Genomic DNA, 25,205 nt, shown 5'->3' on the forward strand with positions numbered 1-25,205 from the left:
TGGTAAAAAAAAACCAAACACTACGGGCTTCCCTGGTGGCGCAGTGGTTGAGAGTCCGCCTGCTGATGCAGGGGACACGGGTTCGTGCCCCAGCCCGGGAAGATCCCACATGCGGCGGAGCGGCTGGGCCCGTGAGCCATGGCCGCTGAGCCTGCGCGTCCGGAGCCTGTGCTCCGCAACGGGAGAGGCCACAACAGTGAGAGGCCCGCATACCGCAAAAAAAAAAAAAAACACTACAGTTTGGCACCACTAAGAAAATTTCCCTTACAATCACCATTTAGGGATAAAATTTAATAATTTAATTATTGGTAATACTCCTCAAATTAGCTCACTGAACATCTATCAGTGTTTACTGGGTGCTAATCATGGATAAGGTTTTGGCTCAGCTATTTGAGAGGGACCCAAAAAGGATAATATACAATTCTTAAGGAGATAAGACATATATACAAATTACTAAAACACAAGGCAGTACCCGGTGCTTAATCAGACAGGGCCTCATGAGTGGAACCAGTTAAGCACTAGAGAAGTACAAAGTAAGTACTTTCAACTAGAGTGATCACAAAAGGCCATGTGGAAAGGTCGCTTTTTAAGTTATGCTTTGAAGGATGAGTATAAGATGTCAATACAAAACAACCTAAAGTGCAAAGGACAAATGAAATTCCAGATAAGGGACTGAACTGGCATTAGTACAATACTGTAGCTATTCAAGAATTAGCAAGTAGTCCAGACTGGGTGATATAGGGCTACAAAAGGGAAGTAGAAGGAAATAAGGTTAGATTAGTTGCCATTTAAAATTAATTCTAACTGAAATAATAATAATAGTAGCTACTTTTATTAAGTACCTACTAAACACCATACATTATTCTACACACTTTACCATGTTATCTTAGAACCATTCTATAAGGCAGGTGTTTCCATTTCCCAGATAAATATCAATAAACACGTTCTGGGAGGTTAAAATTTTTGCCTCAGATCACAGAAGTAAGCCCATGTTTTAATGAAACTATTAATATACTACAAGCTGGTGATTCTATTGTAAATTCCCAGTATAGTGTCTGTCTTTCCAAATCTTGGTATTTCTACCCCACTGTTCTCTGCTAAAGAAAACCCTATCTGGAACCCTCCCACACTGGTGGTGGGAATGTAAATTGGTGCAGCCACTATGGAAAACAGTATAGCTGTTCCTTAAAAAACTAAAAATAGAGCTACCATATGATCCAGCAATTCCACTCCTGGGCATCTATCCAGAAAAGACAGAAACTCTAATTTGAAAAGATACATGTACCCTAATGTTCATAGCAGCACTATTTACAATAGCTAAGACATGGAAACAACACAAGTGCCCATCAAGAGACAAATGGTTTAAGAAGATGTGGTATAAATATACAATGGACTATTACTCAGCCATTAAAAGAATGAAATATTGCAGCAACATGGATGGCCCTAGAGAATATCATACTAAGGGAAGTAAGTCAGACAGAGAAAGACAAATATTATATCACTTATATGTGGAATCTAAAAAATAATACAAATAAACCTATATACAAAATAGAAACAGACCCATGGACAAAGAAAACAAACTTATGGTTACCAAAGGGGTAAAAGGGAAGTGAGAGAGGGATAAATTAGGAGTACTGGATTAACAGATACAAATTACTATACAAAAAAATAGATAAGCAAGAAGGATTTACTGTATAACACAAGGAACTATATTCAATATCTTTTAATAACCTATAATGGAAAATAAGCTGAAGAAAAAAATATATATATAACTGAATCACTTTGCTGTACACCTGAAACTAACACAATATTGTAAATTAACTACACTTCAAAAAGGAGGAGGGGGAGGGGGAGAGGAAACTCCTATCTGTTAAGAATTTATGGACAGGCTTTCAATCTGGCCAAGACTACCTCTATTCCCACCAATTTCAAGTCCCCAATTCATGTACATATTTCTCTTCCCATGGAGTGTATGTGAAGATGGAATGGGGAGACAGGGAAAGACAGGCAAAGAAAACAGATTATGAAAGGACTTGAATATCATGCTAAATAATCAGACTTTATCCTGAAGGCAGTGGAGAACCACTGAAGGTTTTTAAACAGGGAAGTGGGTAAACAAAGTGAAGGCAGGACAGACTAGAAGCAGAGAGAAACTCAACAAACGACTGGGTAAATTCAGGTTATCAGTGAATAAATTCACAATGGGAATCCCTAGGGAAGCTGAAACCAATACTGGGCAGAGAAACTTGAAAAGCCTTGCAACCAAGGTTTAAGAGCTACTGTTGCCCTTAGTTTCTCTAGCTTATTCTCATTAGCATGTTTCTCAATAACACAGTCAATTTCATGTCTGAGCCCAAAGGTATTTTTATAGCATACTTCCTTGACCCACTCTGTTAAATGGCTTAGTAAAAGAGGTCTAGCAATAGAACCAAAGTAGAAAAGAGAAGGGAAGAGAGACGGATACCTCACAGGCATCTCAATACATGCCCAAAATTAAACTCTTGATTCTCTTTTTCCTATCCCATTAACTGGCTTAATCATACCATCTAGTAGCTCTAACAAGAAACCTATCATCCTTGGCTCAGCCTTCTCCATTTCGCTTCCCAATCAAATCCATCTGTTAATCCTATAACCTCCAAAATAGAATTAGAATCAGTCTACTTTTCACCTTCTATACCACTACCATGTTTGTGCAAGCCTCTTTCACTTCTCCTTGTATGCTCTCAACACCATCACCTTGTTCCACTTTCCTCCTAGCCTCTATCCTATAGTCATACTAGCCAAGTGCTCTCCTGGCTTAAGTCATTTGTGCATGCCATTTCCTTGGACTGGAATACACCCCCACCCCCTGCAATAAGGCTGGTTTCTTCTTATACCTCAAGATTCAGCTTGAATAATTCCTCCTCAAAACAACCTTCCTTGACTGCCCTAATATCTACATAAGTCTCCCCATAAGTCCCTTCCCCAGTTCTCTACCCAGTACCTATTTATTTCCTTCACAGTACTTCTCTCAATGTATATGAACATACTTGTTGTTTACCTGTCAGTGTCTGTCTTCCCCAATCCACCACCTCCAACCACACTGCAATATCCATGACAGAAGGACTGTTTTCCCTTCCATGGTATACCTAGTACTTAGAACTGAACTTGTGCTGCTACCTAGCACAGAACCTAGTATCTAGCACAGAACACTGTAGATATTCAATAAATATTTGTTCAGTAAATGGATAAATATAAGGAAAAAGAATAACTTAGGTTTAACCATATCAATTATACATATACAGGATGGATGTTATTCAATTTGACAACAGTTCATAAGAAAAGAATGTTAAGGTCTTGAGTGAACACACTCCAACAGAGATAAAATTCTAAAACAGCTAACAATCTTTAGCTGCATTGCTAGACTTATAGTGACCAAAGCACTCATTTGACTCTTCAACATGTATTTTCTGAGAATGTTACAGTGTTCTAGGCAATATGGTAAGCAGTAGGGCTACAACAGTGAGAAAGACAAACATAGTCCCTGACCTCCTGGGCTACACTCTCCATCCAGAAGATCATGGAAAGTAACAATCGCTCAGTTCTCATTAGTTATATTACATTTTAAATCTTACATTCAGCTCTGGGCAGTTTATTTTAAAGCAGCGGTCTCCAACCTTTTTGGCACCAGGGGCCGGTTTCGTGGAAGACAATTTTTCCACAGACGAGGCGGGGGTGGGGGGGTGGGGGGCGGGAGGATATGGTTCAGTCAGTAATGCGAGTGATGGGGAGCGATGGGGAGCGGCAGATGAAGCTTCCCTCTCTTGCCCACCACTCACCTCCTGCTGTGCAGCCCGGTTCCTAACAGGACGGGGACTGCAATCAGTCCACAGCCTGGCGGTTTGGGGACCCCTGTTTTAAAGAAACCAGAATCTGTCCAAAGAAGAGATGTAACATAATGATGGAATTTGAAACCATGTCATAAGGTAAATAATTGAAAGGTATTAGGATGCTTAACCTAGAAAAAGAGAACAGAGAACAGGGAAGTGATTGTTGCCCTCACAAATTTCAAGAGCTGCCACATTCTATGTGATTCCTAAGAGCAAAACTCAGATTAGTCAGTGGAAATTACAAAGACGCAGTTTTCATTTCAAAATAAAAGGAAGAAATTCCTAATAATTTGAGATATCTAATAATTTAATGATCTTCTTGGGAATGGCGAGCTTATTATCACTGGAAATATTCAGTCAGAAGCTGAATGACCATCTGTCATGGATGCCAGAGAAAGGGTTCTTCCATTAAGTGGGTCCTTGCATTAAGTGACCTCTAAGGTTCCATGCAATGCTAAGATTTTACAGATAGGAAGGAAGGTAAGGAAGAAAATAAAAGGGACATTAGAATAGTGATGCAATTGGGTTATTTTTTAAAAGGCTGTAGTATAAAGTCAGTTACCATTTGGGTTAGGAGAATAAGGGGGAAAAAAAGGATAAAAGGCCATTTTACTTCTCTAATCAGAAAACAGAATCCAGTAACATTCCTTCAGACAGAAAGAAACAAATGTTCAAGTATTGAAGTCTCAGAAAATTAACTAGAAAATAGTTTGTTGCCCAGTAAAATCAATCTCCTCAAAATGCAGGAAAGTGTCTTTCCATCGTAACTCAATTTAAGTATGCTAATTAGCACTTCTAGAAAAACTGGATAACCATCTATGTAAAATATATAATAAATGGTAGTTTAAAATATACAAAAGAGCTTCTTTGTGATTCTCCCTTCATCCTCCCAAAATTTTTTGGACCTTAAACTACTCCTTATGTGGACTATTAAAGAATACTTGCCATACTGAGTGAATCAGGAATGTCACTCAGCATGAACATGCTGTTTTCAACAACTTGATTTTTAATTTAAGTCATTTCCATGGTGACTAACACCATTGAATCAACTCATTCAAAGATATTTTTAAATAAACAAACTCTTACTCATCTCCTTCTAAGAAGACCAAAATACTGTATGCTCTCTACTTCTCTACAGAATTCAAGCTTGGACTTAGACGATGTCTAGACATACTCTGAAAGTATACCACCTGGGGCCTCCCAGAAGAATGCACTATCCCCGTGATTACTAGGCATCACTGAGGAAGATGTGAGACCAAAACATTCATTTCCCACAGAACTGAGTTTTACTCTCTTTAATTGTCAAAATGTGTTAGTTTAGCCATTCTGAATGGAAACCTTTATTAAATGGATAATGTGCTTCCTTGATTCATTTAAAAAACCTATAGAACATATTAAACCTTTATTGACTTAGTCATCATTATGAATCTCAATTACTATGCAGCGCTAATGTCCTCAAGGGCTATTTTAAAGTCTATAAGGATGGTGAGCTCTGCCACATGGATTCCTGAGTACTGCAGGGGTTGTGTGTGTGTGTGTGTGTGTGTGTGTGTGTGTGTGTATCTGCCTTTAATAGTTTTCCTGTTTGTTCATCTGCAGAATTAGCTTATATTTCTTGCTGATGTCAGGATGGTCTGCCAATGAGTAGCTTCCAACATCTCCTTTTCTAATCTGCTGTTTGTTAATCTACCATTGACTAGGAAGACAAATTGCCAAGTGTGTTAAAATTGTGTCTAAAATAAAAGAAGTGCAATGAAAGAGTAAGACTAATGCTTCACATTATTCACTGGAATAATTTAACACGTGGATTTTGTGAAATCTATTTTAGCCCTTCAAATATAAGCCACTTCCAGGTTCCCATTACATTGTAACTAGTTGAGACTGTTAGATAAGTGACCTTCAGATAAATCACACCAATATAATGACCATTCTCTTTCTTTACAAGTAGAGATCAAAAGCTTTAATGCTGTTATTCACATAAAGTGTTGTATTCATATAAACTCTTTTGGAAAACCAAAAACAAAGTAACAGTTTAGTCTGAATATGTAACAGAAAAGGAGGAGAACTATTTAACAGCATCAAAAATCTCAAGGTAAATACAAATAAAACCTGAAAATTTCTAGCTACCCAGGGAGTTTAGCTAAGCCTATGGAACTTTTCTTACACTCTTGTTTCTATTTTATTATCTTAGAGCCAATTTTATTTTATTATCTTAGAGCCAATTCAATCTAACAATACTTACTAATTTTAAACTCAAGAAATTCCCTAAGATTTATTATACTAGTAAATTTCACTTTAACCAGAAAACTATGGTATAATAATTAACATCCGATTAGAGTATAAATATGAATAGAAATTAACATTGGATCATGGGTTGCATTAGCAGACATTGTGAAGACTGGAAAATAGGCTGTGGTTGTCTCCCACTATTGTTAAATGTGAAAAATATACTACAGTCTACCAGAAGATAAAATGCTTTCTCACGCTGTTTGGCACAGAAACAAGATTCAGTTAATGATGGACTATTTCAAATAACCTACTATTTGCTAAAAGCATTCAATAAAATTACTGACTATGCTTGATGACATTTTTGTCTCTCAAAAAGGATGTGTCCTATTATTGTGTACTTAATTCTAAACAATAAAGAATAATTTATTGGTGACATGAATGTATCAGGAAACTTGGCAGAAAATAATAATTTCACAAAGTTGGTGGGGGTTTTTTTGTGGGTTGTTTTCTGGCCACCCCATGCAGGTGGCTTGTGGGATCCTTGTTCCCCGACCAGGGATGGAACCTCGGCCCCTTGCAGTGAAACTGCAGAGTCCTAACCACTGGACTGCCAGGGAATTCCCCACAAAGTTTTTATACTGAGAAAAGAGGTAGGTCACAGTCAAATATGTAAGCTTATAATAAACAAATTTTTTAAACACTTAAACAAAAGTAAGGCATGATTGCATGGTCAAGGATTCTACAAGCATATAGAACTTGTAAGGATAAGGCAATTCTAGAAAGTGAAGTTCATTCGTTACATTTCACATATATATATCAAGTGCCAGATTCTTTTCTAGGCTCTGGGGATATGGCAGTGAAATTTTCTCTACACAATCAGAAATTTTTAGAAAACATGAGGAAAGTATTAAAGACACAGTCATGAACAGCAGGGAGATTATAGGAATATATGATGAAGTTTTAAAAATAGCATTCCTGGGCTTCCCTGGTGGCGCAGTGGTTGAGAGTCCGCCTGCCGATGCAGGGGACCTGGGTTCGTGCCCCGGTCCGGGAAGATCCCACATGCCACGGAGCGGCTGGGCCCGTGAGCCATGGCCGCTGAGCCTGCGCGTCCGGAGCCTGTGCTCCGCAGCGGGAGAGGCCACAACAGTGAGAGGCCCGCGTACCGCAAAAAAAAAAAAGAGTATATTACTAATATTAAAAAAAAAACATATTCTAAAATTACAGTGTTTTCCAGAAATCTCTGGGAATATGCAAGCCACTTGGGGACAAATACCAGGAGGAATAGTAAGCACCTCTGGCTCTTTGCTCTGACCCATGGAAAGAAAGTGTAGGTACATGACTCTTTTTGAATTATGGTTTTCTCAGGGTATATGCCCAGAGTGGGATTGCTGGGTCATATGGTAGTTCTATTTTTAGTTTTTTAAGGAATCTCCATACTGTTCTCCATAGTGGCTGTACCAATTTACATTTGCACCAACAGTGCAAGAGGGTTCCCTTTTCTCTACACCCTCTCCAGCATTTATTGTTTGTAGATTTTTTGATGATGGCCATTCTGTAGAAACCATAACTTTAGATAATCCACCAAAAGAAGTGAGGATTTTTTTTTCAGGAGGATAATGAGACTGAAGGGAGAAACTATATAGCTATCTAAATATAAAGGCAAGAGTAAGATGAAGGGATAAAATGTGGTGTATATATGCAATGGAGTATTATTCAGCCTTAAAAAAGAATGAAATTCTGATATATACTAGTATGACATGGATGAACCTTGGAAACATTATTCTAAGTAAAATACGGCAGACACAAAAGGATGACTATTATATGATTCCACTTATATCAGGTACCTATAGTAGTCAAATTCATGGAGAGAACAAGTAGAATAGTGGTTACCAGGGGCTGGGGGAAGGGAGGAATAGAAAAGTTATTGTTTAATGGGTAGAGTTTCCATTTGGGATAAAGAAGCTCGGAAAATGGATAGTGGTAATGGCTGCGCCACATCAATATACTTAATGACAATGAACTGTACACTTAAAAATGGTTAAGATGGTAAATTTTATGTTATGTATATTTTACCACAATTTTAAAAAAGGAGAAGAGTACGTTTTCTCTGACTTTTCAAGTCCTTGCTAAGTATCCCTCTTGTGTACCCTTGTGGTTCTAATATTTTCATATATATTACACTGTGCTATATTGTAATTGCTTGCTTAAAATGTTTTACAAAGGCAGCAACTATATCTGTCTTGCTAATCTTTACATCCTTTGCATTTCTCACGATTGATACTCAAGTAATTTCTGAATAAATAAAAGCACTTTCTAGATACTTCAGGGGATACAAAAACGAATAAGACATAGTTCATTCATGCCTTCAAGGAGTTTACGATCCAACAGAGGAATATATTTTTTGCTTTCTGACTGATAACCCAGTGTTAAAATGGCTATCCCTTCATTTTAGTTAGTTTGGTATCACTATTAAAATCATGTAAATCTACAACTGAAAAATACCTTACTTATCAACTATCTTTCATTGAAATATGAGGTCACTAAGGTTCAAAAAAGATAAGCAAAGTCATTTACCTAAGGTCACTCAGCTAATAGTGACTTTAATAACAAACAACTTAATAACTCGGCTAATAACTAAGCCTGGGAGGTAGGAACATAGGCATTAAAACCTTCAGGCCAATGCTACTTCCATCATAAGGCCTAATCCCTCTGAACTAAATCAGAGTTCCTCTGGAGCTGGGGATAACAATGCACATGATCTTAGCTACAATGACCTCAAGCTAACACCGAATATCCTGAAAGATGCTTTTAATTCAAACACCATGGTCTACCCAAATGGAATGGGAAATCCCAGCCACTGTCCCCAAAACCCTCCAGTGACATTTCATATCATTCAGGAAAAAAAGCCAGAATCTTTCCCAACACCTCCCCTGCTCCAGCCACACCAGTCTTCCCATTGTTCCTTAAACATGCTGGCACACTCTGCCTGCGGCCTTTGTTTTTGCTGTTCCCTCTGCCTGGAAAGCTGCTTCCCAGGTAGCCACCAGGCTTGCTTCCTTTGGGTCTTTACTCAAATACCACTTTCTCAGTGAGGCTCTACTCGACCACCCTACCTAAAACTGGAGCCCCCACTGCACTTGACTTTTCCTTTTTCTACTTTAGTTTTCTCTGTAGTAATTACTATTCCTTAAGGACATACTATGTAGTTTTTACTAATTTGCTTTCTGGCCATCTACCCCACTAGAATATCAACTCCACTGGAGCAAAGAATCTGGCCTGTTTCGTTCATTGCTGCATCCCTGGCACCTAGAATGCTGCGCCAATAAATATCAGTTGAAGAAACAAATAAGCAAATGAAAGAAACTTGATATTGATATGCTTAAAGGCCAGAAACTACTTTCCTCATGATAAAAGATGTACGCACATCATTTGGTGAAGGATAAAGAAATTAACAGACTCCAGACACACTCAAGAAAGAATACAAAAGGCTTATTTACATATACTTATTTTTGTCTGCACTGGTCTTCATTGCTGCGCGCGGGCTTTCTCTAGTTGCGGCGAGCAGGGGCTACTCTTTGTTGCGGTGCGCAGGCTTCTCATTGCGGTGGCTTCTCTTGTTGCGGAGCACGGGTTCTAGGCCGTGGGCTTCAGTAGTTGCAGCATGCAGGCTCTAGAGCACAGGCTCAGCATGTGGGATCTTCCCAGACCAGGGATTGAACCCGTGTCCCCTGCATTGGCAGGCGGACTCTTTTCATTTTTTAAGCTTTCTTTTTTTTTTTTTTTTTAATCTTTATTGGAGTATAATTGCTTTACAATGTTGTGTTAGTTTCTGGTGCACAACAAAATGAATCAGCTATAAGTATACATATATCCCCATATCCCCTGCCTCTTGAGCCTCCCTCCCACCCTCCCTATCCCACCCCTCTAGGTGGTCACAAAGCACCGAGCTGATCTCCCTGTGCTATGTGGCTGCTTCCCACTAGCCATCCATTTTACATTTGGTAGTGTATATATGTCAGTGCTACTTTCTCACTTCGTCCCAGGTCCCCGCCCCGCCATGTCCTCAAGTGCGTTCTCTATGTCTGCGTCTTTGCTCCTGTGACAGGCGGATTCTTAACCACTGTGCCACCAGGGAAGGCCCTGTATTACTCTTCTAAAGTTTCTTTTACTTACAAATACTATTTTAAAGAAAAACATTTGCTCATAGGAAAATGTTTTTGTAATTTAATTACAAAACAATCAGCCAAATTACTGTGTTGCTGGGACTTCCCTGGTGGCGCAGTGGTTAAAAATCCACCTGCCAATTCAGGGGACAGGGGTTCGAACCCTGGTCCAGGAAGATCCCACATGCCGCAGAGCAACTATGCCCGTGCGCCGCAACTACTGAGCCTGTGCTCTAGAGTCCACGAGCCACAACTACTGAAGCCCGCGCGCCTAGAGCCCGTGCTCCTCAACAAGAGAAGCCGCTGCAATGAGAAGCCCGCGCACCGCAACGAAGAGCAGCCCCCGCTCGAAACTAGAGAAAGCCCCTACAGCAACGAAGACCAAATGCAGCCAATAAATAAATACATACATAAATTTATTTTTTAAAAAAGAATAACTAACTTAAAAAAAATTACTGTGTTGCCTAGCAGCAAAAGGAAATTAATATGCCAAAACCTTGAAAATGCTCGTTTATTCCAAATATTTTCTTGTGTAGTCCAGATAGTCTCTAACAAAGGTAACACTCTAAGGAAATCAGAGTGATGGGGATCAATGGTAAATGGCAATGACCTCAGATTCCCTAAGGGTATGTAGTTCTGGGTCAGCTCCCAGGAGTCTGAGTCCAGAGAGAAGCAGACCTAGCCATTCCTACCTAATCTCTAGGTCATTCTTCATTCATATGTGTTCTAAAAAAACTGAGGTTGTGTGTCAGCGCTGCCAAGAGGATCATGAACCAAATTAGATATCCAGAAACACTGTTAACTCACTCTATATCTACATCTGATTCATTCATCTTCTTCCCTTTGATACAGTCTCTGGACTAAGACCTATTCTTTTAAGTAATATTACCCTATAAGAAACCCTATCAGGAAATCACTTTCCAAAAAATTCTTTAAAAAGTAAAAGTAATTATAAAGTGCTTCTCTGTATTATTTATATGAAAAATTTTAAACAGTATTATAAAATTCTCATTGGAGGCCAATGAGATTTACAATATCGAAAACAGGGTTTTTTCCCAGAATTAAGTAACTAATATTCTAGGAACCATGCTGAAAACCTAGATGTGGCTCCTATCCTTAAAGAGTCCACAATCTATTTTTAAAAGACAGGCAAGAATAAGCACTAACGTATTTAGTAACATATGCAGAAAGTAAGCAGAGCAGATAAAAGTCCTTTAAACCAGCTATCAGGAAATTCCTTTTGGAGACACCCTGTGCCAAGTCTTAAAGGATGAGTAGTAGCAGGTAAAGAAAGGAGGAAAAAGCACGATCACCTGGATGAGCACCGAGAGAGCATGAACACCTGAATGGACAACAATAAGCAGTTTCCTACGAGTATAAAATATAGGATGACAGAAAATAATACAATAGTCCCCCCTTATCCTCAGGGATACATTCCAAGAGCCCAGATGGATGCCTGAAACTGTAGATAGTACCAAAACCTATATATATATATACACTATGTTTTTTCCTGTACATACCTACCTATGATAAAGACTAATATATAAATTAGGCACTGTAAGAGATGAACAACAATAACTAATAATAAAATAGACAATTATAAAATAAAAGTTATGTGAGGGCTTCCCTGGTGGCACAGTGGTTGAGAGTCCGCCTGCCGATGCAGTGGACATGGGTTCGTGCCCCAGTCCGGGAAGATCCCACATGCCGTGGAGTGGCTAGGCCCGTGAGCCGTGGCCGCTGAGCCTGAACGTCTGGAGCCTGTGCTCCGCAACGGGAGAGGCCACAACAGTGAGAGGCCCGCGTGCCGCAAAAAAAGAAAAAAAAAAAAAAAGTTATGTGAATGTGATCTCTCTATCTCTCAAAATATCTTATTGCAGGTTGACCGCAAGTAACTGAAACCACAGAAAGCAAATGGTGGATAAGGGGAGACTACCATAGAGGATGAGACAGGCTTGCGACTAGGTAGGGATAGATTAGGGAAGACCTTCCTTTACAACTTCAAGAATTTATACCTTACTCTCCGTAACACAGAGAGCCATTAAAAAATTTTAAACATGGAAGTACCACAGTAAAAACTGCTTTAAGAGAATTTTCTTTGGTGAGTGAGTACAGAAGATAGGAGGAAACAGAAACAAAGAGACTAGTAGGAAACTCTCATAACAGCCTTGATGAAAGATCATTATAGCCTGAGACAAGATTGTTGAGACAGAAAAGGTAAATGGATTCTAAAACTACTGGGAAAGACAGTTTGACAGAGTGGGTTACAACCAGCTTAGGGTCAGAAAAACTACTCACTGGCAATATGACCTTTGGCAAATTAACTTATCTAAGCCTCAGTTTCTCCATATGTAAAATCTTCCCTACTTCATAGTGTTTTGCAAGGATTAAATGAGAAAATGTAAATCACTTAGTACAGTAATTGCTCTTGGTAAATACTAACTTTATGGTAGCAATTATTTTTCATAAAGTAATGTGACCAGGCCTTGGTGACTGAATGTAAGTCATGAGAGAAAGGAAATCAGGGTTGACGCACAGGTTTTTACCAAAGCAATAGATGGAAAAAGTGCAAATTTAAAAGAAGAAATACGTTTAAAGTGAAAGATGGTTATTCTGTTTTTAGACATGTTAAGGAGTCTACACGACAACCAAAATAGTCTAAAGCCGCTAAAGTCATTCTGAGTTTTCAAAAACAGTCTTGAGTGTAAACACAACAAATGTACGTACTTAACCTTGGACATGTAAACTGATCTAACCAGGATTATAAAGAAGCATCAGAGAATGTTAAACCTCAATCAGAACTCATAAATCATCTAGTTGAGTGATTCTTAATCTTTTTGTTGTTATGAGAATCTGATGAAAGCTATAGACCTTCTCCTCAGAAATCTTCAAAAACAAAACTTCCGGGCTTCCCTGGTGGCGCAGTGGTTGAGAGTCCACCTGCCATTGCAGGGGATGAGGGTTCGTGCCCCGGTCCGGGAAGGTCCCGCATGCCGCAGAGCGGCTGGGCCCGTGAGCCATGGCTGCTGAGCCTGTGCGTCCGGAGCCTGTGCTCCACAATGGGAGAGGCCACAACATTGAGAGGCCTGCGTACCGCAAAAAAAATATATATATATATACTGCTTCAGAATTCAGTATATTTTAATACAGTCTACATGAACAGATTAAGCAGATATCAAAATAACATAAAAACATTTAATACCGAATAAAAAGAGATAGGGTTTCAAAAGATTATCAATTCTAGTTACTGACAAACATAGCATAATATTTGTATTTGGAGTTCAACAATGACAGGCCAGTGGAACAGTATGGGCCTAACTCTCTCAGGACCAGTCAATATACTTTATTATGTATCAGTAACATGTCATTCTTTCCTGTTCATGAGAATACAAAATAGAAACATGACTTGCCTTTAGCTGATGATTTATGTCAAATAAAAACCTAGATTTTTAAATATCTTGGTATTATTAACAGAGAGAAAAGCTGAACAGAAGTTAATGGCGTGCAAAAGTAAATAGCCATTTCTCTTATAACACATTTCTGGTAGTATCTTAGAATTTTTTAAATATGTGATTCCTATATGTTTAGTGATAGAATAACTGCCCCAAGAATAATATCAGGATATCCACATGCAAAAGAATGGATCTGGACCCCTATCTCACACCATACACAAAAATTAACTCAAAATGCATCAAATCCTAATATAGAAACCAAAACTATAAAACTCTTAGAAGAAAACTTGGTGTAAATATTCACGACCTTGGATTGGGCAAGGGTTTCTGAGATATGACACCTAAAGCACAAGTAACCAAGGAGAAAATAAATTAGACTTCCTCAAAAGTTTTACTTTTGTGCTTCCAAGGACAACATCAAGAAAGTGAAAAGACAACCCACACAATGGAGAAAATATTTACAAATATATATCTAATAAGGGTCTAGTCTCCAAAATATATAAAGAACTCTTACAACTCAACAATGAAAAGAAAAATAAACCAATTTTAACATGGGCAAAGGATTTGAATAGACAAGTCTCCAAAGAAGATATACAAATGGCCAACAAGTACATGAAAAGATGCTCAACGTCACCAGTCATTAGGGAAATGCAACTCAAAACCACAATGAAATACCACTCCATACCTACTAGGAAGGCTATTATAAAAATAACAAAATAAATAAGTAAACAGAAAACAATAAGTGTTGTTGAGGATGTAGAGAAACTGATGCCCTCATACTTTGCTGGTAGGAATGTAAAATGGTGCAGCCACTGTGGAAAACAGTGTGGAAGTTCCTCAAAAAGTTAAGCACAGTTACCATGACTCAGCACTTCTAGGTATATACCCAAGAGAACTGAAAACACGTTCACACAAAAACTTGTACATGAATGTTCACAGCAGCATTACTCATAATAGCCAAAAAGTAGAAGCAATCCAAATGTCCATCAACTGAGGAATGGATAAACAAAACGTTGTATTTATATATCTATACAGTGGAATATTATTCAACGGTACAAAGAAATGAAGTACTGATACATGCTACCACATGGGTGAACCTTGAAAACATTATGCTAAGTGAAAGAAGCCAGACACAAAGGCAACACATTATATAATTTATACAGAGGTGGAACCAGTCTGCTCTCCTCACAAAAGAAGAGCAAATTGATGAGAGTTTCCTCTAAAGATTTAAAAGCACTCTCAAGATATATTGAACTCCTGGATCTGGATCTGGATCTGGATCTGGAAAGGGAGACTCGAACTTGAGTATTTAGTAATTTACACTAGTATAAAGTTGAATTTTTTATTTTCCCTTCATGAAAATATGTCATGACGTAAACATTAATATACATATTCTTGAGAAGTGTATCACACATTAACACACACATGGAAGGACACAACTTCAGCAGTCAACAGTGTTACGTCACTTCATCCTATGAAGCAGATAGAACACATATTATCCCCATTTTATCTAAAAAGATAATCTCAGAGGAGTAACATGACCTATTCAAGATCCTAGGATGGTAGAGCTGGGACTATAAACCAGGTGCTCTGATTCCTAGCCTGGTTTAAATTCATTAAACCAGTGTTCTCTAGCTTTAGTGTGCTGCTATCTCCTTCATTCAACAAGTCTGTCACTCAACCAATTTAACACGTTGTTTACGGGAAAAGAGAACTAATCTCCAAATTATGGTTTTATTAATTATTTATTAAGGTATAACCTATTTATAAAACAGGATACTCTGTAAATACAGAAAATACTTCAAGCACATTTAACACCTTATTCACCTAAGGTCTTCATCTTAAAACCTCTGACACCATAGGAGTTAAAACAAACAGCACTAAACCCACGCACATATGGCCACCTTATCTTTGATTAAGGAGGCAAGAGTATACAATGGAGGAAAGACTGCCTCTTCAATAAGTGGTGCTGGGAAAACTGGACAGCTACACGTAAAAGAATGAAATTAGAACACTCCCTAACACCATACACAAAAATAAACTCAAAATGGATTAAAGACCTAAATGTAAGGGCAGACACTCTAAAACTCTTAGAGGAAAACATAGGCAGAACACTCTATGACATAAATCACAGCAAGATCCTTTTTGACCCACCTCCTAGAGAAACGGAAATAAAAACAAAAATAAACAAATAGGACCTAATGAAACTTAAAAGCTTTTGCACAGCAAAGGAAACCATAAACAAGACGAAAAGACAACCCTCAGAATGGGAGAAAATATTTGCAAATGAAGCAACTGACAAAGGATTAATCTCCAAAATAGACAAGCAGCTCATGCAGCTCAATATCAAAAAAACAAACAACCCAATCCAAAAATGGGCAGAAGACCTAAATAGACATTTTTCCAAAGGAGATATACAGATTGCCAGCAAATACTTGAAAAGGTGTTCAACATCACTAATCATTAGAGAAATGCAAATCAAAACTACAATGAGGTGTCACCTCACACCAGTCAGAACGGCCATCATCAAAACATCTACAAACAGTAAATGCTGGAGAGGGTGTGGAGAAAAGGGAACCCTCTTGCACTGTTGGTGGGAATGTAAATTGATACAGACACTACGGAGAACAATATGGAGGTTCCTTAACAAATTAAAAAAAGAACTACCATATGACCCAGCAATCCCACTACTGGGCATGTACCCTGAGAAAACCATAATTCAAAAACAGTCACGTACCACAATGTTCATTGCAGCTCTATTTACAATAGCCAGGACATGGAAGCAACCTAAGTGTCCATCGACAGATGAATGGATAAAGAAGATGTGGCACATATATACAATGGAATATTACTCAGCCATAAAAAGAAACGAAATTGAGTTATTTGTAGTGAGGTAGATGGACCTAGAGTCGGTCATACAGAGCAAAGTCAGTCAGAAAGAGAAAAACAAATACCGTATGCTAACACATATATATAGAATCTAAAAAAAAAAAAAAGGTTCTAATGAACCTAGCGGCAGGACAGGAATAAAGACACAGATGTAGAGAATGGACTTGAGGACATGAGGAGGGGGAAGGGTAAGCTGGGATGAAGTGAGAGAGTAACATTGACATATATACACTACCAAATGTAATAGCTAGCTAGTGGGAAGCAGCTGCATAGCACAGGGAGATCAGCTCGGTGCTATGCGACCATCTAGAGGAGTGAGAGGGAGACGCAAAAGGGAGAGGATATGGGGATAGACGTACGCATATAGCTGATTCACTTTGTTATATAGCAGAAACTAACGCAACATTGTAAAGCAATTATACTCCAATAAAGATGTTAAAGGAGACCTTCCCTAGTGGCGCAGTGGTTAAGAATCCGCCTGCCAATGCAGGGGACACGGGTTCGAGCCCTGCTCCGGGAAGATCCCACATGCCGCGGAGCAGCTAAGCCCGTGGGCCACAACTACTGAACCCACGTGCCACAACTACTGAAGCCCACGCGCCTAGAGCCCATGCTCTGCAACGAGAAGCTACCGCAGTAAGAAGCCCGTGCACCGCAACAAAGAGTAGCCCCCACTTGCCGCAACTTGAGAAATCCCGCTCACAGCAACAAAACACCCAACTCAGCCAAAAATAAATAAATAAATAGATAAATAAATAAAGTTTAAAGAAAATTTTTAAAAAGATGTTAAAGGAAAAAAGAAAATAAAAAATAAACAGTACTCTATCATACAGGAAAGCCTCTCTTGGCCCTTATTCAGAGACCATTACCTCCATTTTCAGCCTAATTCTAATAAGCTTATTTGTCTAATTAAAGGTAGAAGTTATGATTCTACTAGATGTACATACTGGAAGTAAATAACAGTGTATAACGAGGAAGGAGACACACAGAAAATTCAAAGGGATAGCAATCCTGACCATTTGTAGGGGTAATGAATCCTACACAGCTCAAGGTCTTTATTATTGTTCATAATAATCCACAGTCGCCAATAAAAGGATGACTCAGTTCCATATACAGTTGTCCCGCAGTATCTGCGGGGGATGGGTATCCCATGGATACCAAAATCCACAGGTGCTCAAGTCCCTTATATGAAAGAACAGTCAATCCTCCCTATCTGCAGGTTCCATATTTGAGAATATGGAGCGCCATCTGTACTTTCTTCAAGAAGGCAGGGAAGAATGTGGCTCTATTTTCTCAAACTCAAAACCTTGGATTCTTCTATTCCCCTTTTTGTTCCCAATTAGTTAAATCCAATCAGTTGACAAATCCTATTGATTCTATCTCCACAACTATTTGTTTCCATTTTTACTGTCCTGGCTCTAATTCACTCAAGAATATTACAAATAGCCCGCCACTATTTCCAGCCCCTCCTGCTACAAAAGTTCATCTACCTAAAAGAAAGATTTAATCATGCCATTCTTTTACTCATTTATTTCATTTAGTTGAAAGATCAAACTTTTAAAGGCTCCATGGTTGCTACACTATAAAACCCAAACTCCTTTCCCACAGCACCTCAGCCTGCCTGTGATTTGCCCTCACCCTACTAGAGTGACTAGAATACTAGTCTCTTTTCCCACAGGTCCCACCTGCAACTACTTGTTATTTCCTAAAAGAACCTGCCCTTCCCTGCTTCTGTCTCTGTAATACTCTATACCTGCATCTCCACCTACTGAAATTCTAATCCTCCTTCAAGGTCCAGCCCAAATGCCATGTTTTCCATCAAAATTTCTCTAATCTGTCCAGTCATAATCAATCCCTTCACCTAAATGCCTTTATTTACTTAAGATATATTGGACATTTTTTCATAAATATCCAGCTCATTATTTTTAATAGCTTCACAGTATTCCACTGTATACACGTCACAGGTTTTACTCAAAGATGACATACATTTTTTTAAAGCATTAGTTTCTTTAATATGAAGAAAATAAAAATAATCCTGTAATCCCACTGACTGGATAATACCTGTTGACTTTAAAAATAAATAAATAAAAGCAATACATGCTCATGGTTAGAAAACAGCACAGAAAGGTATTTGCTAGAATTATAATGGTAACTTCCACTATGTAAAAGGTTACGGTAATCAAACTAGAGGAGTATGAAGAGGGTATGAAGAATTGAAGGAACAGCACAGGTTCATTAACTGTAAGTGTTCACTGAAATTGATTCTTTTTTCCCCATAGTGAAACGGGCTATTTTTAAAGACTCATTCTTAAAACCAATGGCCTGTTATAAAAATGTTCTTGTTATGTTTCTGTCAGGCAGATTGAACATTCCTTTCTTCTTTTTCTTTTTTTAATTTTGACAGTCTCTCCATATAGGAGAGGGAAAATGGATTATCCAGAAGCAATCAGTCATTAGCAAAATCAATGTGCATACCCAGAAGATGTATAGAAACTATTTCAAATGTTCTCTAACTTCCCCTGCATAGCACCCCTCGTGAAAAAGGCTTTTACCACATAGTGTGGTTCTATCCTGCCAAAACCAGATCTGACAGACCTAAGCTGTACCTGCAGGATACACTGCCCACACTAACTCAAGCTTTAATGCAAAAGTCTCCTAATAGGGCTGACTTATTCCAGATTCAACCACACTCCTATCCATTCTTCACACTACAAACAATCTAATCTTTCTTAAGCAATGTTTTCTTCATGTCTTGCCTATAGAATTCTCACTGCTATTTCAAGGCCAAACTCAAGTTGCAGCTCTTCCAGGAAATCTTCCCTAAACTCTAGCCCTCAGTAGTCTCTCTTCCTCTTTTCGGAATTTAGAGAGCTTGTTTATATCACATTATCCAGCATTTCATTAAATTCTGCTTTGTCCTCTATTATTTCATGTATATAACTAGACTGCAAACTCCATGATGGCAGAGTTTATATCCTAAATGTCTGTATATCCCACAGTACCTAATCAGAGGAACTGCACAGTAGGTGCTCAATATTTTTTGATGATTCTTACTGTGAATTACTTTATAGTAATATAAATATTAAACCTTTACACATAATTCTCTAATCGTGGAATTCCTAAAGTTTATTTGTGGTTATGTGTTGTATAAAGGCAATATTAGTAATTCTGATTGCAACCCAACACAAAGATTAATCTGTCAAGCAACTTTTCAAGAGAAATATAGATCAATCTGTGACAGTTCTATAGTTTCCAGAAAAAGTCCTTGTTCTTAGATCTGCTGAATGAGCCAGCAGTTATTTACTTTCAATTCCTCAAAACTAATTTTTCCATACAGCTGTGTTTACTCACACCATGGCTCATTTATGCAAGAGGTGTAAAACAGCAAAGCCCAGATCTCTCCCTTTTCTCTTTATATTTTCCCTCGCCTTTGTTATTTGCCTTTCTGCAGCTTGCTAGCCAAAGCTGTAATTAGTACCCCACAGGGATCTATATTTTTCTAATAAAGAACAGCCTACAGCACAATGACATGTATACACACACAGCCATGTGTGTTCCTAACAAATAAGAAATATTTTGCACGTGCAAGTCTTCAATAGCTAAATTGGAGCACTTTACACAGCAGCTGCAACTGACTCACAACACTTAAGGCAGATTGATTCATCCCTTTCTCTTACTCCATACACATCTAATTTCAAGGAGTGAGACAATCTATTTGAGGCTAAGTAAAATTATGAATACAGGTCCTAAAGCAATCCTTAGTAAACTACATTTGTCAAGGAAATTTCTTCTCAAGTTACTACAAAAGCTGTAGTGTTTGTTACATAACAGTTTACAGTGATTTTTCTATAAAGTCATCGTTTTCAGTCAAACTGATTAACTGGTGCTTCTTAAGACAGTTAAGCAGACAACATATATATGCAGGATCTCTGGATCCTGTTCTACATTCCCATTCCCATCCAGTCTCCTCTGACTCGCACCCAGTATCACTTTTTACTCAATCTCCACAGCTTGTCACTAACCTTGTCAAGTTCCCACCCATACCCATGCAGAAAATGGAGGAGAACCAAGTACAAGAATAAATCATCAGACTGTAAAGAAAGAACAACTCACTCCTTAAACACTTAATTTACAAGAATAAGTAGGAAGAAAAGATTTGCCCCTTCTTCACTATGGCAATAGGAAGGAGAATTCCTTCATTCTTGTACAAATACCCATTGTAACTGTGCCTGCATTAGCAAGTGTTATTACTAGTAACAATAATAACCAACTTACTTCATTGAAAATAAAGGCCCCAAGGGCCCTCGGAGGTTTTGGAGTTTATAACGAGGAGTTCAAAAAGCCATATGCACCACTATTGACTGTAGACTAAATAATGGCTCCAATATATACTACTGTTTTTCAAATGTATATAGATACTGCTATGATTAATAAACTCAAACTATACTTAAAAGATTTACTAATTTGTAAAATTTTGTCATGTATTTTTGTTAATCAAGAATTACTAAAATTATGGCTAGTATCACATGAAGATCCGCTAAAATGTTTCACCTAAAAGGAGTCTACATAATTAATGGTTATTAATTGAGGTTGAAAATTAAGGTTGAAAATAAGGGTTAAAAATCTTAAGATTGAAAATCACTTCATGAGGCTCTTCCCTGGTGGCACAGTGGTTAAGAATCCGCCTGCCAATGCAGGGGACAGGAGTTCGAGCCCTGGCCCGGGAGGATCCCACATGCCGCGAGGCAACTAAGCCCATGCACCACAACTACTGAGCCTGCGCTCTAGAGCCCACGAGCCACAACTACTGAGCCTGCGTGCTGCAACTACTGAAGCCCGTGCGCCTAGAGCCCGTGCTCCACAAGAGAAGTCACCGCAATGAGAAGCCCATGCACCGCAGGTAAGAGTAGCCCCCGCTCGCCACAACTAGAGAAAGCCAGAGTGCAGCAATGAAGACCCAACACAGCCAAAAAATAAATTAAAAAAAAGAAAAAAATCACTTCATGAGGCTGGGCTCCTTGAATTGGAGGTAATAACTCATTTTTGTTGCCGGTGACACATAGGAGTTATTTAATAAATGCGCTTTCGAACTAAATTGAACATGGCCTTAAACATGGGGACTCTGAATCACACTTCTGCATGTTTTTTCAAGTTGGTGAAAGATTTTTAAGCTCTAAAAGCAGGAGATCTGTGAAGTGTAAAATAGAAATATTAGTATATTGTATGAAATTAGAGCCTTTCCTTAGAAAATGTTACTCAAGAACTAAAAATATCTTAACACACTAACCAGCATGTCTAATCTGTAACAGTCTACTGCAAATGTGATTGAAATGACATCACTCACCACTGGTGCACACACACACACACACACACACACACACACACACACACACACACTGGTTAATGGCAAGTTCAGAATCGAATGCTTTTTGAAGTGTACTTATCTTTAAAGAAATACCAAACTATTACAGATAAAATTACATGTCTTGGATTTACTTCATAATTAACACAGGGGGAAGAACAGCAGGTGGATGATAGAGATGAAACAAAATTGGCCATGAGTTGGTAACTGTCAAAGCTGTGTGATGAGTACCTGGGGTTCATTATACTACACTGTTAATTATTCTATTATATATGTATACTGTTAACTATTATATATGTTTAAAATTACCCAAAAATTTTATAAGTTTTTAACTAAATGAAGTTAAAAGAGACTGGCAAAGCTGTGACAGTAACATTTGTTTCAAGTATTGATATTACCTGAAATACTGAAATCAGGAAAAGACTCAAAATAAGTATATTTAGGACTTTTAGAGCTTAAAAACACAAATCTAAATATTGTACTTTGAAATTTAAGGAAACAAATGGCTAAAGTACATAGCTCAGCCTTCCTAAGTCTTTGTAATTCTCTAAGAAAACAATGATATGACCAGTATTTTCCCATGCCAGTGTCTAGGTCCATACAGATAACTATGTAGATGACCTCAGCTGCCCACGGCGTTATTAAGTGGCTATAGTGTGTATACATATGCTCCTTCTTCCCTTGAGCCACTCTAACAACTTCTTCCTAAATGGGGTGATAGAGAAACCACAGCTGAGATCCTGCATGAAATCTGTCACATTGTTTCCAGGAAAAGACAAGTTATATCTTTATCTTCATCCTAATTTATACAAGAAATATATTAAAAAGGAAAAATGGGCAAAAGAAGAAAAAAACTTCTAGAGAGCAGCCATTATCTGTAAATACTTCCTTCTGAAATGTATGCCTGGGCCATATAGCTATCCTCTCATTTCAAGTCTTTTCTAACTGATTTGTTTCTGCTCTATTATTGTACTCCTTTCAGTCTCTTGCCTCAATTCCTCCAAATAACTCAAATCACTTCATTTTTTGGTATCTTTTTTGCTTAATACCTGCTCTACTTCTAAGCACTAATACACTGGGATAATGTAAAAATAAATTAAAATTTCATGAGTCAACCTAATGTTCAACCTGATGTCAGGTTCAACCTGATTACTAATTAGATGTATAGAAGTAGGTTTTTATAAACACATTTTCTCAATAATTAAAAGCAACATCTATAATACCATCCTTAGTAAATGGAAGAGGGCTGTATTTCTTCACTTGGCCTTGATATACATGTGCAAAAACCGCTAGGTGCCTACCCTAGATGTCTCTCTCTTTTTCTTATTAACAAAATCCCCATATAATTAAAGGCAGAATGTGCCCAACTAAAAGGCTACATTTCCCAGCTCTCCTTACAGATAGAGGCAGCCAGTAGGATATAAATGGAAGTCATTGCCCTTTGGCCTTCTACCCTTCTCCCCATTGCCTTCTTGCCTAGAACACAGATGGCTGGCTAGGGTATAAGTAATCATCTTATGACCTTCAGAATAGAAGCCATCTGTTAAGGCTGGTAGAGCATAAATTTAGAAGACTAGGTCCCTCACTTCATGGGTCCAAGAAAGTTTTTTTTTTTTTAATATACACATAGGTTTTACTCTCTAAAATAGATCCATGACTTAAACATTCACACTAAAAAAGCATCCCGTTATCCCATATCTAAAACCTGATTATGGACACTTACCATAGAAAGGCAAAACAATTTTTCATTTAAGAGTCTGGCTCTAAATCAGACAAACGTGAGTCTGAACCTGTTCAGCCAACTTGCTACCTATGTGGCTTCTTGGACACATAACATCTCTAAGTCACTGTTTCTTTATTAAACTGTTGATAGTCATGCATTATTCTGACTATTAAATACTAGTTCTTAGTACCATACCTGGCATTATCTTGTAAGGCTGAACATGTATTCTCTATGACCCAGCAATTCTAAGCATCTACCCTAGAGAAAATTTGAGGTGCTCATACACGCTACATATCCAACATACACACGAATACAAGCGGATATGTAGAAGAATGTTCACTGCAGCATTGCAATGCCTACCATCAGGAAAATGAACACATTGATTGTGCGGTAGTTACACAATGGAATATTATACCGTGGTAAAAGTGAATAACTACAACTGCATGCAGTGACATAAATGAATTTCTTAGAAACAATGTAGAGTGAAAAAAGCAAATAGCAGAAGAATTCAAAATACACCATTTACATAAAGCTCAAAACAAGCAAACCTAATGTTATATTTTTAAGGATATATATAGTAAAATTATTCTTTTTAATTAATGTAAAATACAAAATGCATAGCAGCAGTTATCTCTGAGGAGAAGGCAGGGGAATCCATGGGGAGAGAAATAGTACTGGTAATGTTCTAGCTCTTAAGTTGGATATTAGGTTCACAGGCATTCCTTTTATTATTATACTTCCTAAATTATATTTTATGTTCCATATATTCTTTTAATGTATCAAATGTCACATGATAAGCACATAAAAATAGTGTGAAAGGATACTAAGTGCTGATTTAAATCATTAAAAAAAGACATCCCATTCTTGCTCCACTCAAATAGCTGCTGTTTCAGAGTTTCAATAACTAATTTTCACCACTTAGCACAAGTAAATATAGTACTGTCCTTCCCAGCTTTCCAAGAACTGTTGATTTGCTTTGCTTTCTCTCAAAAGTACGTGTCAAATTTCTCTTGAAGAAACAAAATTTCCACATTATCTGAGACATACAAAATACAATTTCTACAGTATGAATAGTATAAAAGCTAAGATGTGACAATCTCCACAAGTATGTTTTGTAAGGAATCAGGAATGTTTAAAGAGAACATGAAAAAAACACATTTGTAATTATTAAATGACTTCAACTTGTAGCAAACCAAAATGCCTTCTAGTCAGTATACTAAAACAATTTAGTTAACCAGAATAAATACGAAATATCCTAAAATTAAAAAATTAAGATCTCCAACCTATTCTGTGGAATATAAAATTAACTGTATTTTTAATGGCATCTAAACACTGGAAGAGTCCCTAGTTGCATCTTACAAAAAGAAAGCCATTCATCCTCCAGGGATTAAGAGGCCTATTTAAGACTCATAATTAAGCAAAGAATTTAAAGTTACACTCATCCATTAATTTGGCCTCCCCTTTTGCACATATCCGCAGCTGCTCTGTGCCCACTCCTGAATAATCATGCATCCT

General features: G+C 37.9%; 1 protein-coding gene across 28 annotated transcripts in view; it reads right to left on the bottom strand.

Moving 5' to 3' along the window:
- Positions 1-25,205, bottom strand: part of EPB41 (erythrocyte membrane protein band 4.1) — a 212,491-nt gene that overhangs the window by 127,841 nt on the left and 59,445 nt on the right. The window contains exon 1 of one of the 28 annotated variants that reach the window (XM_029228298.1): positions 9,599-9,671. The exons of the other annotated variants lie outside the window; for them this stretch is intronic. Coding sequence (XP_029084131.1) covers positions 9,599-9,630 — 32 coding nt within the window. The 5' untranslated portion in view covers positions 9,631-9,671. Of the gene's footprint in view, positions 1-9,598; positions 9,672-25,205 lie in introns of those variants that run through there. 28 annotated transcript variants of the gene reach the window in all.

This window comes from Monodon monoceros, unplaced genomic scaffold (assembly GCF_005190385.1).
Source record: "Monodon monoceros isolate NGI ecotype Baffin Bay Population unplaced genomic scaffold, NGI_Narwhal_1 Super_Scaffold_18, whole genome shotgun sequence".
NCBI lineage: Eukaryota > Metazoa > Chordata > Mammalia > Artiodactyla > Monodontidae > Monodon > Monodon monoceros.